At 42.6% G+C, this 12641-nt stretch overlaps 1 protein-coding gene across 3 annotated transcripts in view; it reads right to left on the reverse strand.

Moving 5' to 3' along the window:
* Positions 1–11028, reverse strand: part of JMJD1C (jumonji domain containing 1C) — a 159038-nt gene extending 148010 nt beyond the window's left edge. For 2 of the 3 annotated variants that reach the window (XM_042033381.1, XM_042033379.1), the window contains exon 1: positions 10687–11028. In XM_042033381.1, coding sequence (XP_041889315.1) covers positions 10687–10827 — 141 coding nt within the window. In that variant the 5' untranslated portion in view covers positions 10828–11028. The remainder of the gene's footprint in view (positions 1–10686) is intronic. The other variant, XM_042033383.1, reaches the window with a different exon arrangement.
* Positions 11029–12641: the final 1613 nt, after the last annotated feature.

Raw genomic sequence — 12641 nt, forward strand, 5'->3', positions numbered from 1 at the left:
AGCCTTCCAGGAAGGGATGCTGCCTTTTGTGCAGACAGAAGGAGCCTCCCTATTGTCAAATTACATCAAACTGTATATGGGTTTCTACATTCAAACCATCATAGTCCTCTCTTCTGTCCTTGCCTCCTCTGCTGATTGACCCGTACGTTCTAGTTTCTGTACATGCCTGCCCAGTCTTTTCATAGGAAGTCCTGATTAAAGAAAGCTCAAGAACTGATAAAAATTTTTCAGGGGAAAAAAAAAGGGAAGAAAAAAGAAAAGTTCTTTTCCATTCTTTCCTGCCTCCAAACACTAACTAACTCAATCCTAAGATTCCCAAGGGCCATTCTGCATGTCCTTACATTGTCCTCTTCTTAACTGAAGACATACTTCTTAAAGGCAGACCAAGACCAAAACCAGATTTCTGTAAAAAAGGAAGGAAAAACACAGACATAGAACTAATTGGTTATTTCAACTGAAGCCTTAAACTCTTTCAAACATACCAGTAAACATTCCTGGAACACAAGTTCCAGGTACCTGGAAATGGGTAGTTACCATAATATAAAACACATCTTAGAAAAGAACCTAAGAGGGTATTGAATGGAGTCCTTTTACCTCAGCCAACAACCTAAGAATCCTCTGGAGATACAAACTTCCTCCATTTAAGAGGTACCAACTGAAGAGCCCTATTAAGTTTGGCCATTATTCTAGCAGAAGAATAATATATGGGCAAACTTAACACTTGACTTGCATTGTGTGTATCACATTTGAAACGAAGCCAGTGAGCAGCGATCAATTTTGCCATGTTATTGAAACATGAGCCATGCTCAAATGCATTTTTAAGTTATAATTTAAAAAAAAATTAAAATCAGATATCAGTAAATTTACTGTCAAAACATTTTTGACAGGGAAAAGTATGCCAAGGTATACACACACATCTCACTTTACCTGAACAAGGCAATATTACAGAACTCAAAAAAACCCTGAATTAAGCAGTATCAGCAAGCCATTTTTCTAAGCATCAACAGAAAGCCAAATCTTTCAATTTTAAATACAACAATCTTTACAATCATTTACTAAAGTACTACATTCAGTTTCAAAAGAAACCATCTGATGGAATTATAAAGTTAATCAATGAATAATTTATTAAACAAGATTTTTCATTTTCTATAGTCTTAGGTCTGACTCACTAAATTGAAATCTTCTTAAAAGCAATCAGTAACAAAAGAAACACATTAATTTAAACTACAAGCCTTTAAAGGACAAAATACTACAAAGTAACAAAGCATTTGAAACATTTTTTATTTATAAAAACAAATTGAAGTTTCTTTAAATGAGTCAAAATATATTATCTCTTTTAAAAGATCATGCAGAAGGAGATAAGGACCCCGTTACACAGAAAAGCTACCTATTTAATTGAGAAGCGATCATGACATTATCTAAAAATATTCACATATCACATTCTGACCTATATACAAAATTTAAAATATGATAATATACAGGAGGATCAGGTGTATTTAGGACAGCACACCTGAATTAACAGTTAGTAAGCCAGAAATATTTCATTATCACCTTCACTTTTTTTTGAAGCTTTACTCACTGCTTAACTGCTATTAAATAGATTACCACCAAAGTTTGACCAGCATCTGGGTATACTAAATGTAAATGCATCTGCAATAGACAATTTTGCTACCAAAACTGAAAAGAAAAATCAACTATATACTCCAGTGAGGAAATAAATTATAATTTTTAAAAATTTAGAACTAATTTACAATGTTATCTTATTCCTAAAAAAAAAAAAATTAACTCAACAGTATTAAATTTAATCTGTTCATAACAACCTGCAGAAAGGAAATCATGTGAAGATACACATCTTGGTGGAGATAGCCATTTAAGATAAGCAAACAAACTGCACTCTTTGGAATAATCTAGCTCAAAGAGACATTTATTTGGACAGGGTTGGTAGGGACTGACAGAACAGATACCTCCTTGTCTCTTCAGTCAAGAAACAGTAAAGGAAAATTGCCACATTTATAAGCTCCAAGAGAAGAGTATGAAGTCTCAGAGCAGAGCTAATAAAATCCTGAGTGCCATGTAAAAATAATGAAAAAATCATGAATGGCAAACAAGGGGTGACTGTGGACTTGTACCTCACAACGCAGGGACCAAAGCATATCTGAAACAACAGAAGGGAATCCTGAGTATGATGCACAGGTAAAGCCTGACCCTTCTTTGTCAGAGGATGTTGAAAAGTTCACAGAGATTCAAAAAGATTTCCTACTAATTCGTTTATGAAAAACCCAGGAAGGGCTACAAAACTCAAAGACCTCTGCTGGATGAAGTCCCTGAGCTGCAAATCCCTATAACAAAACACTGAGGAAGTGCAGCCATATGCCAGAATTGTAGAGATGTGACAGCAAAGCATCACACCAGTTCTGAAGGCCACAGTACATCATTCCATTCAGTCTTCAACTGTATCAGCTTTTGTATTTTTGACTAAAATGTTGGCAACTAGACCACTCTTAGTTCCTAACTCTTTAAATCCCACCATGGGTTCACAGCCCAAAACTCATTAAACTCCCCACTAAAAGCTGCTCACACCATCCATGTCTTGATTGCACGCACTTGCTCCTGTCTTTGATGAAGATAAAGGCTGAAAAACTGAAGTCTTCAATTATGTTGTAGGAAGAATTAGGGTGCAATAAAAAGTACAGATTAATTACAAACTCCAGTCTAAGACTTCAATACAATTTCCTGGCTCTCCTTCTCAAAGATTTTCTATACTGACTGAACAGTCTAGATCACGTATTTTCTATTATTACCCCAACAAGTTTCTTTGTCTGCCTGACTTTGGCTTTGGGCTGCTTTGTTTGTTTTTGAAAGGTAATAAATTTACATTCCATGTTTCAGGAAAGAAGAGAAGCCAAGAAAAGCCAAAAAATAAGGAAATCAGCTGGAGGAATGTTTCAAAATTAACTATGCTTGCCAACACTCCTCCAAAATACAGCTTTTCCAGTCCCTCCTCCAGACATGCAGGACTGAAGAGAGTTGACTTGGACCACCTGGCAGTGACTCAGCAAGTGCTCTCTTTTTCATAGAGCAATCAAAATTCAGATTTCAAACCATCATTTGATTGAAGAGCCCTGTTCTCTTAGTGAAAAACTATAACCATGGTGACACAACCCAAACAGTAAGTCAGTGGTGTCTACTTGAGTTACCTGCAGTAAAGCCTCACTGCAATCATTTCAATATCTGCATCAGCTATAGTGCTGTTCACAACACTCAAAAAGATCTTCATGTTGATGCAGAAGTATTATAGGCCACACTTTACTGAGTCATCAGAGGTTTATGCATTTTAACATAGAGATGCTTAGGTTTCCCTCAGAGCATTTAGTTTCACACCTATTCTTCCAAAACCTGCTTTTGTAAGTCAATCTTGCATCAGCAGACATCAAATGATCAAGTTATGCACTATTGTGAACATTTATTTCTTTATTCAGCTGAAAGAAGAAATTACTCATACTATGTGAATAAGTATCATTAATTCAACTGCAATATAGCTGAACACATCTACTAGCTACAGGGACTGCACACAACCCTCAAAGGTATTCAAGTCAGTTTGCAACTTCATTCAGGCCATGGTCCAGAGACATTTCTCCTGAGCACGGTTCCGCCTTAAGCTGCTCCTACCCTTGAATTGATCCCATACCACCTCCTCAGCCTCAGTACAACTGCTTGAAGTGCCATATGGCGAACGATCAGGAAACTGCTCAGGGTTAAAAAAAAATTAAGCCAGCAGTGCCACCAAGAGAAATGTCTGTGGAACCACAGTCTCCAAAACTTCTAAAAACGTTGCCACTGGAGGGTCAAACTAGATGCTTTGAATGCTCACCCTGCATCTTTCGTGCCCATGAAGCTCCAAACAGAGTACATGAATTAGCTCAAAGCCAGTTGCTATATGTACATGAAAGTAACCTCCTCAGGAGCAAATCAAGTTGCTTCATTCCACTTAATTCTGAAACATAGCAACAGCTATTTCAAGTAAAATAATAGTATTTTAAAGAAAATTACTAGAAAGCAAAGCACAGCGAAGTCCTTGAGGCTTCTCTGGATCCCCTGCTCTCATTCTTTCTTATAACATGAAAATTACAGTGCACAGGTATAACATCAACTAACAATAGTAACTTACTGGAGGAATCAATATAGTGAAACAACATAGCATTAGTTTAGCTTAGAATTCTCCACCAGTGTCCAAGGACAAGCTGGTTAGAAGCAGAGCACGCCTCAGTCCCGACCTAGCAGTGTGAGGAGGGAAACCCTCCCAGCAGCAACATGGGATGTCAGTGCCCAGAGCACCACAGTGGGCAGTAACAGCACAGCACAGAGGTGTCTCTTCCGAGAAAAACGCTTGCTGCCAACTTCAGCTCAACTTCTCGGATGATGTGTAGCTACTTTTTTTCAGCAAAAGCAGAAGCAGTTTACCAAGTCCAACTGAAAGGGAAAGTCAAGCCTAATCCCAGCAGAGATTCAAGATCACTGATGGAACTAAGCATCTCTACAGTTCAGTGATGGTAGGATTAGAAGAAGGCCGAGTTGACTTTTTGGCCAAATTTCCCAAATACCACTTTTAAAATTCATTCAATTTGACATTAAATAACAGTTCTGCTGTTCTCAAGCAGTTTTTGAGATCCTGGTACGTGCACAAGAAGAATGGCTTCTTATAAAATAGTTATTCATTCTTTACAACTCTTTATGATGGCTATACCGTACTTTTTGAGACAGCTCCAAAGATTCACACAGAGTTCTAGAAAAAGAAAAATCTGAGGTAACCCAAATCTGGAATAATACAGTATTTATATGCACAACATATAAAAGGCAAAAGCAATTTTTAAAATTAATATTTGATATATCTTTCTAAGAACCTCCTGAAAGATTTAACTATAGGGTAAAACCTTTCTTTTTCCATACTTTGTTCACCATTGCTTACTCTGCAACTAGCCAGCAAATTAATTGAATTATTTGTCCCTAGCTCAGGACACCTGAACTCTCTTTGCAATCTTGACATTCAAACAAACTTTACTCAAAATCCTTCAATGCAAGTACATTTACTTATTGATCTACATCATACTCAGGTTTCTTTTAGTAAAAGAAGTAAAGAGGGAAGGGCAGAGCGTAAAGCACTGAATCCTTGCAGTCAATTTCATAGGAATACTCCTTGGTTTGATTTTTGTCAAATTACTGTGAAAGAGATACTCCTTCCTGAACTAACTCTGGAAGACAGATGAGGCGACATTCACAGGCACAGGTAAGCTCAACCTTACTAGAAACACAAAAGGAAATAGGAAGTTTTCTTTACTGCTTAGCCAAGATTGTCCAGCTGACATGCACCAAACTTACAAGACTCTTGTTGGCATCAATACTGATACAGAACAGCAAGAACAACTGAAAATTGTCTAAATCCCTACCGTGTTTTGAGCTTCTCCCCCTCCTTTCAAACCAGATTCAAAACACACATAAAACACATCCTACAACAACATTCAGAGGTGGCAGTGATGAGATAACCTCTGGCATGTCTTTAGTGTCATCTCCAATAGCTGAAGTAAATAACGTGACAGGATCCTCACCAACAACTTGCTCTTCATCTTTAACCCAGATGCTAGTACAGAAACATACAGAATTTTTAAATTCCATTAACCACCAACAAGCTGTGCACAACTAGCTCAAAGCATATTTATTTGTTTACTTCTTACAATAATTTTACTGAAGATTTTTCTCCATCTTCCAGTTTATGTCAAAGTTAACAACTCAAGGCTGCAGAGCATGTACTTCTAAAACAAGGAATAAAAAAAGAAATTTCATTTTTAAACAGACCAGCTCAAATGTGTTCAAAAGTTAACACATGCACTTTCACCTTATAACACTATCTTAGCAAAAGGAGAACAGAGGACCACATGCAACAGACTGCACTAAAAATCAATATATGGCAGAAACCAAGTGTAACCTACAGAAGTGCAATTCTGTGCCTCTATGACAAAGCCAGATGGCATTCAGAAACTTTGGGAATGCAGAAGCAGGAAGATGAAAACAACTACAGTTTGTAAAAAGTTTAGGTAAGAGGAGCTCCACACAGTGAAGGAAAATTTAACTTCATCATTTGGTGAGAAACTAATCAGTGTATGGAGTACTCGTCTAAAATATCTTTTATTTTCCAATTATCCGAAAGTATTTAAAATTATTTTCATGTTAACTGTAACACAGCAGTAGTAAGTTTCCATTACATTTTGTGAACTTCCATTTTACTGTTAAGTGGAGGCAAATTCAGTTAAAACAGACACACAATCTGCTGATACTCTCTTCAAATGGTTTTACAAGACTTACTGAATTTTTAACAATTCCGTGTTTGTAAATTACCAAATATGAGATACTAAAAAACTACAATTCACCAAAAGTGTTATTGTTTATACCACTATATCTTACTGACTTTATCGTAAATAGAAATGACACAGCTGCTTCAAACTATCATTAATATTTAGGCTTTTATGAAGAGTATCTAATGTGGTGATTTGTTGCCACAATATATTTCTCTATGCACAATTATTAAATGTTAGCCTCCCTATCATAATGCAGTAAAGAATACCAACTCCATTTTTATGCTGTCTGCCAAACCAAGAGCATCATGGCAGAAAAATTCATGCATCAATAAACATCAACTTACAAATTACTGAGATTTTTTTTTTATTAAGAGTTGCACACTGTATGTTTAAAAGTTTACTTCCATTTTCTCTTTCATCACCACGTCAAAGGTTTGCAGTTTGCAACCTGTGGCCCAGAAAGCAATTCTTATGGGACAGTAAAGACCAGGGAGATCATAGGGCATTGACTCCACCTCTTACCTCCTGGCCATTTCTTTATTTGCCCAGAGTTATCACTGTAATCAGAGCAGCTCACAGGCTTTTCCAGGCATTTAGAAGGAAGGAAAAATAGAGTTCCCAGTTTCCTCTAACAACACTTGGTGTGAAGCTGAAAATAGTTATGAATTCTCTCAATGGCTATGAAACACATACTGAAATACACACAGAAACACATATATTAAACTTCTGTCCTTGTTTTTATTTTTAAACAAATGCTTTGCATGCAACAGCAATGTCCAAAAAAGAAAGATCAAGAGGTCTAACTTATAAAGATGACTCAGACCATGAAAATCAGCAAGAAAACTCCTGGATTAGATTTTATACATTGCATACATTATACCTGTATGACAGGTGTTTACAACATCTGTAAACACTACAGGATGACTAAGAAAGAGGCATGGCTTCCACACCCTGACACGCAGGGTCTCATGTAATGGCAAGAGCATTCATACTCCAGGAGACCAACAGCACTCACAACCAGTTGTCCTCACCATATTCCCCACTAGTGGGGAATTAACAGGAAAGCTGAGGAAGGCAAAATGGCTATAAAGCAGTGGGAGAAAAGACACTTTGATAGTGTTCTCTTTCTTTGTAAATAAATGCATTTAAAAAAAGATACTACATATCAGCTATATTGTAGTCATGAAAAGTATAAGGAAAGAGTCATTTAATATACTTTCATGGAGCAGGAGAGACCTAGCAGGAAGAAAATACTTTACAATTGAGTTCTTTCCTATATTTTCTTATCAAAACAATAATTTAAACTATGGAATTAATCATTAATTTAGCTATAAAAATACAATCATGAAAAAAATTTAGCAGCATACAAAACCTGGCCTCTTGATTTCCCTGCTCAAAGGTGCAGAGCAGCCAGTCGAGCCTTCAGGTCTGGAGTTCCTGATTTAATGAGTAGTTCTGTTTACGGCAGAACTAATGAAGCTCAGTTTCCTCCGGATTTGCTTCTACAAGCCCTGTGGCCACTTAACATTAATTACATCAGTTGCCTCTACGCTTGCCCATGTCTCCTTGAGCTCCTGCACCCCATAAAACTCCCCCTTTGCCCATATATTCCCATACTCACACACTGAGGCTTGCTCTCACACTTTTGTTAATGCTCAGCTCTTTGTCACGCCCTTAAACCCACCTTCCCATTCCATCAGTTCCATCACCTGTCTCTGAATGGCGCTAAGAAAGAGGCAGCATATGCTGTAGCTGGTTTGAAACGGGGTGCATGCTGGCTGGCCAGCTGGAGATCGCCTCTTCACTTCCAGGAGAACACCAAATGCCATGACCTCCTTACCTTTATGGTTTTTTTGGGGAGAGGGTTCTCAGATGTCAACTTTCATAGACTGGGGGAAAGCAGTCTTTCTCAAACCTCTCCCTGTTCTTAAACTGGTTGAAATTGACTGGGGAGTTCACACTTACTCAGGAAGAAAAGACACAAAGCCAGTGCAATTAGTACTTCCTTTCAAAGCCAGGATTAAAAGGTAACTCAGTTCTAGCCAGTTGCAAATCACATTGAAAATGCCCACTGCTGCCCTCCTCCTGTCCTGTGCTTCAGGGCAGCTTGTGCATTTCTCATTCATCCATCCCATTCTTGAGAGACCAGGAAAACACAAAATTGACAAAAAGTCAATTTCAACATTTTTATGCTGCACCCTGTGGGCAGCAATGAAACTGTCAACAAGAATTACCGCTTCACTCCAGTGACGGGGAGCAGAAGGCTCTGGAGCTATTCACAGGGAAGGCCACCTCAAAACAAAAGCCATGGAAGGATAAGAGCAGTAGTTACTCTAGCTAGGATAGCACACGTAGAACAGGGCTAACAGAAAAACGTCCTTGTCCTTTGCTGGGGGCAGGGGGAGATGATAATCACATTAGGAAATATCGACTAACAAGAAATTAACGTTAATTATAAATGCAGAAAGAGAGTCTAACCGACAGAAACTACCTGTTGCTAAAGGAGACCTTATCATTTTTTCCTCTATCCACTCCCTTCGTGATTTATACTTCTTTGTGCTCTGAGGCGAGAGAACACGTAACACAAACCCCAAATACTGCATTTTAAAGGGGGCAATGATGTTCCCGTAGTTAAGTACTAGTGTTAGACTCCTTAGACCTAGAAAGTATTTTCAAAACCCTCCCAGGCTTCCAGCACTCGTAGGTGACTAGGAGTGTATCTACATAGCATAATGCAGTGCTGTGTAGCTAGCTTGAACACCAGAAGGAATATGGCCACGCTAGCACTGCACTGCACCCATGCTGAAGTGCAGCTGGAGCATCCATCCTGCTTCTCAGGTAGTCTAGATCTATCCAAATGGTACTTCACTACAATACATAGGCACACCCTTAGTCATCCTGCCCCAGAAACCAGCTGTAACATGACAGCTCTTCTTTAAATTACCAAGAATAGTAACGAGAGAGCATCTGAAGAGAAGAACACTCAGACACCAAAGTCAGGAAGAGGAGCAAGTTTTTACAACAGGCAGCATGCATCTTTCATTTAACAGCACACACAGCCCCTGAAATGCCTTTCTCTCTTTCTGTCAGCTCTGCCCCTAGAGTTTACAAATTATGGCTCTGACTTGTAAATATTAGTAAATACCTCCTTAAACCTTACTCAGTGTTTCCATAATTGTATACAGATTCTAGAGACTACCCTGCAAGAAAAACATCCAAAATAGGTTCTAAAAATAAAGCATTCTAGACGATTCTCACATATAGCCAAAGGTTGAAAACACAAGCCATTTCATGAAGAAGGGCATGAACAGAATGCTACTTGAATTATAGCTGGAGAATGGGAAAAAAATCCAGAACAATATGCCAAAAAAAAAACCCCAAGAAAACCAACCCGAAATATAGTAAAAAAGTAGCATCTGAAGTCCGCTCTTTCTTTCTGAAACAAAGCTTGAAGTGAACGAAAACAAGAGTTCTTAATTCTGTGATTCACACTTCTCGAACTAAGCAATCGAGACACCAGGCAATTGTTTGCCTGATGAGTTTGTAAAAAAGGCAACATTCCCGATCCGTGTCGGGCTGTGAACGCCGCCCCCTTGCCAGCAGCAATATGGATTGCCCAGCGCAGTCCGGTGATTCCTTTTTTCAGCCTACGTAATGCCCATTTACATAGTCATGATATTTTAAAATGTGCTTTCAGAAGCACTAAATAACATAAAAACATGGAAGGAGGTAACCACAGCGGTAACACAGCACTCCTGTGACTGCGGAATTCACGAACAAAATAACGACTAAGTCCGGGGAGCACAATAAAACTCCATTTTACAGATTATGCATTCAGAATACCAACCCAAGGAAATCCTGGCCGTGTTTCCCCCCCACAGCGAGAGTGTGTCTGAGCACAACAGAGCATATCCTGGCTCCTTCGCTAACCTCCACGCACATTCCTACACCCCTTAGGAAAACACTGACAGCGGACATGAAAGGAAGGGAAACAATGACATTTTTTTAATAACAACGTTCACCAGCGTGTTGGACCCAGTCGGACAGTGCTACGCGGCGGCAGTTTCTGCATTCCCCCGGATCAGCCGCATTCTCCCCTGCTGCTCCAGGGGCAGCCCGATTGTCCCTCGGTGGCCAGGCCAGGCACCGGCCCTCTCTCACCGCGGCTCCACGGCCGGGGCACGGAGGGGCCGCACACGCCGCGAGGAACCGCGCCTGGCGCCGGCCGCGACCCCCGGCTCCACGTCACCGTGCCCGGCCGGGCGCGGGGCTGTGTCACGCCGGGCCCGCCGCCCCCCGCCGCAGCCCCCGGCCCGGCCCGAGCCGCGGCTCTTACCGCCAGGTCGGGGCTGTGCGAGTCCCGCTGGGACACGGCGCGGATGACCCCGGCCCGCCAGCGCCCGCTCTCCGGCGGCTCCTCGCCGCCGAGGCACAGGAACCGCTTCCCCACCAGCTCCGGCCGCGTCTCCACCGCCATGGCCGCCGCCGCGCAGGCACCGCACCAGCCGCCGAGCCCGCTGCTCTAGGGGCCGCGCATGGCGGGCGCGGGGCGGGGACGGGCGCGGGGCTCTCGGGCTCACAGCGGCGGGAGGGTCGGGACCCCTCGGCCGCGCCGCCGCCGCCACAGCCCGACACAAACACCGAGCGAGGGGCGGGGGCGGGCCGGGGGCGCGCGCTCCCTCCCTCACCGCCTCCCTCGCTCCCTCCCGCGCGCACCCGCCCGCCGCGCTGCGGCCCCGACCACTCCGCCCACGCAGCCCCACTGCCATGGAGACCGCCGCCGCGCGACGTCTCCCTCCGCCAGGCAGCGCGGGGCGAGCGGCTGTAGCGCGGCAAAGAGTCCGCGGCAGCTGCGGTGGCACCGGGACCCTGCGGGGGCTCGTCTCGTCGCCGCCTGCCCAGCCCCGGCCGGGGCAGCACGACCCTCACCTGCCGCCCCGGCGCCCCCCGAGAGCAGCCCCGCGGTGAACTGACACTGGCGGGGTACCCGCTCCCTGCCTCCGGTGCCACGGCGGGAGTTCGGGCACAGCCTCTCCGGGGTATTTTCCCTCGGTGGAAGAAGCGGCTGTTCGCCCTCCGCAGGCTCGCCCACACCCTACTTAAGGCGCGCCACTCCGAGAACTCATTAATGTATATCAATGTCTGAAGGCGGGGTACCAGGAACCAGACTCTTCCCGATGGCACCAAGCAATAGGACACGAAGCAACAGGCACGGTGTTGCAGTGATGCACTGGAAGTTCCACCAGAACAGGAGGAAGAACTTCTTCACCGTGCGAGTGACACCGGAACAGATTGTCCAGAGAGGGTGTGGAGTCTTCCTCGCTGGAGATATTCAAGAACTGTCTGGACACAACCCTGTGCCACGTCCTCTAGGACAACCCTGCTAAGCAGGGAGGTTGGACCAGATGTGCCCCTGTGGTGCCTTCGAGCCTGACCCATTCTGTGATAGCCCAGGCTGGCAAGGGTATCCCAAGAGCCAGGCACCAGCACACTGATGTCCCAGCCCACCAGGGTTTAGGAGAGCCAGGACCAGGTCTGCCATCTGCAGCACCTTCTCCCCCAAAGTCAGTTTGTTGGGGAGTTCAACAAAGACACCCATCCAATCCATCCACCTGTCCCTACTGCAAAGACTACAGAACTCCCTGGGAATGTAATGTCAGTTTAGTCCCTCAGAGGCTTTTAGAGACAGAATACTTCAGACCTAGAAGACAGTATTGAATTCTGCTGAATGCCAGCAAACAGGATATCTAAGAAGTCACCTCAGAGACTCACAAGGGCTTCGACTGAGAGCTTGGGCTGTAACACCCAAGGAAGCCATGCAGCCATGTTCTGTAGCAGTAGCTATCGGTTTGTTGTTCTTTCCGTGGATCCCGTAATCATGCTGTAGCAATGCCATGTTTGCATTTTAAGAGTTTTTCCTTCATGTTATCTGGAGGTGTAGCTTTCCTGAACTTCTGCCTGCCTTTACCGATATGCTTGCCCTCAAGAGAGCAGGTTAATGATCTCTCATCTAGCACTAAAAGCAAATTTGAATAGTGCATTTTTGAAAAATAGATTATGAGGCAAAAGCCATAAATCAAGAGTGCCAACTTCCCACATTCCTGTATATTTTAGTGGAACAAATAACTGTAAGAGAAGTTAATTAACAGAAAACAAACAAAAAAAGAAATCAATTCATCTTTCACCATGACAAGTTTGTTCAAACGATTAGAATAACTCACAAGGCATCACATTTATACCAGAACCTATAGATGGCCTGGCATCCCAGCCTGTAATGCATGGAGGTGTGCT

The sequence above is a fragment of the Corvus kubaryi genome, unplaced genomic scaffold, assembly GCF_017639235.1.
Source record: "Corvus kubaryi isolate FWS band 111438036 unplaced genomic scaffold, C.kubaryi_AGA036_p1.0 37357, whole genome shotgun sequence".
Lineage (NCBI taxonomy): Eukaryota > Metazoa > Chordata > Aves > Passeriformes > Corvidae > Corvus > Corvus kubaryi.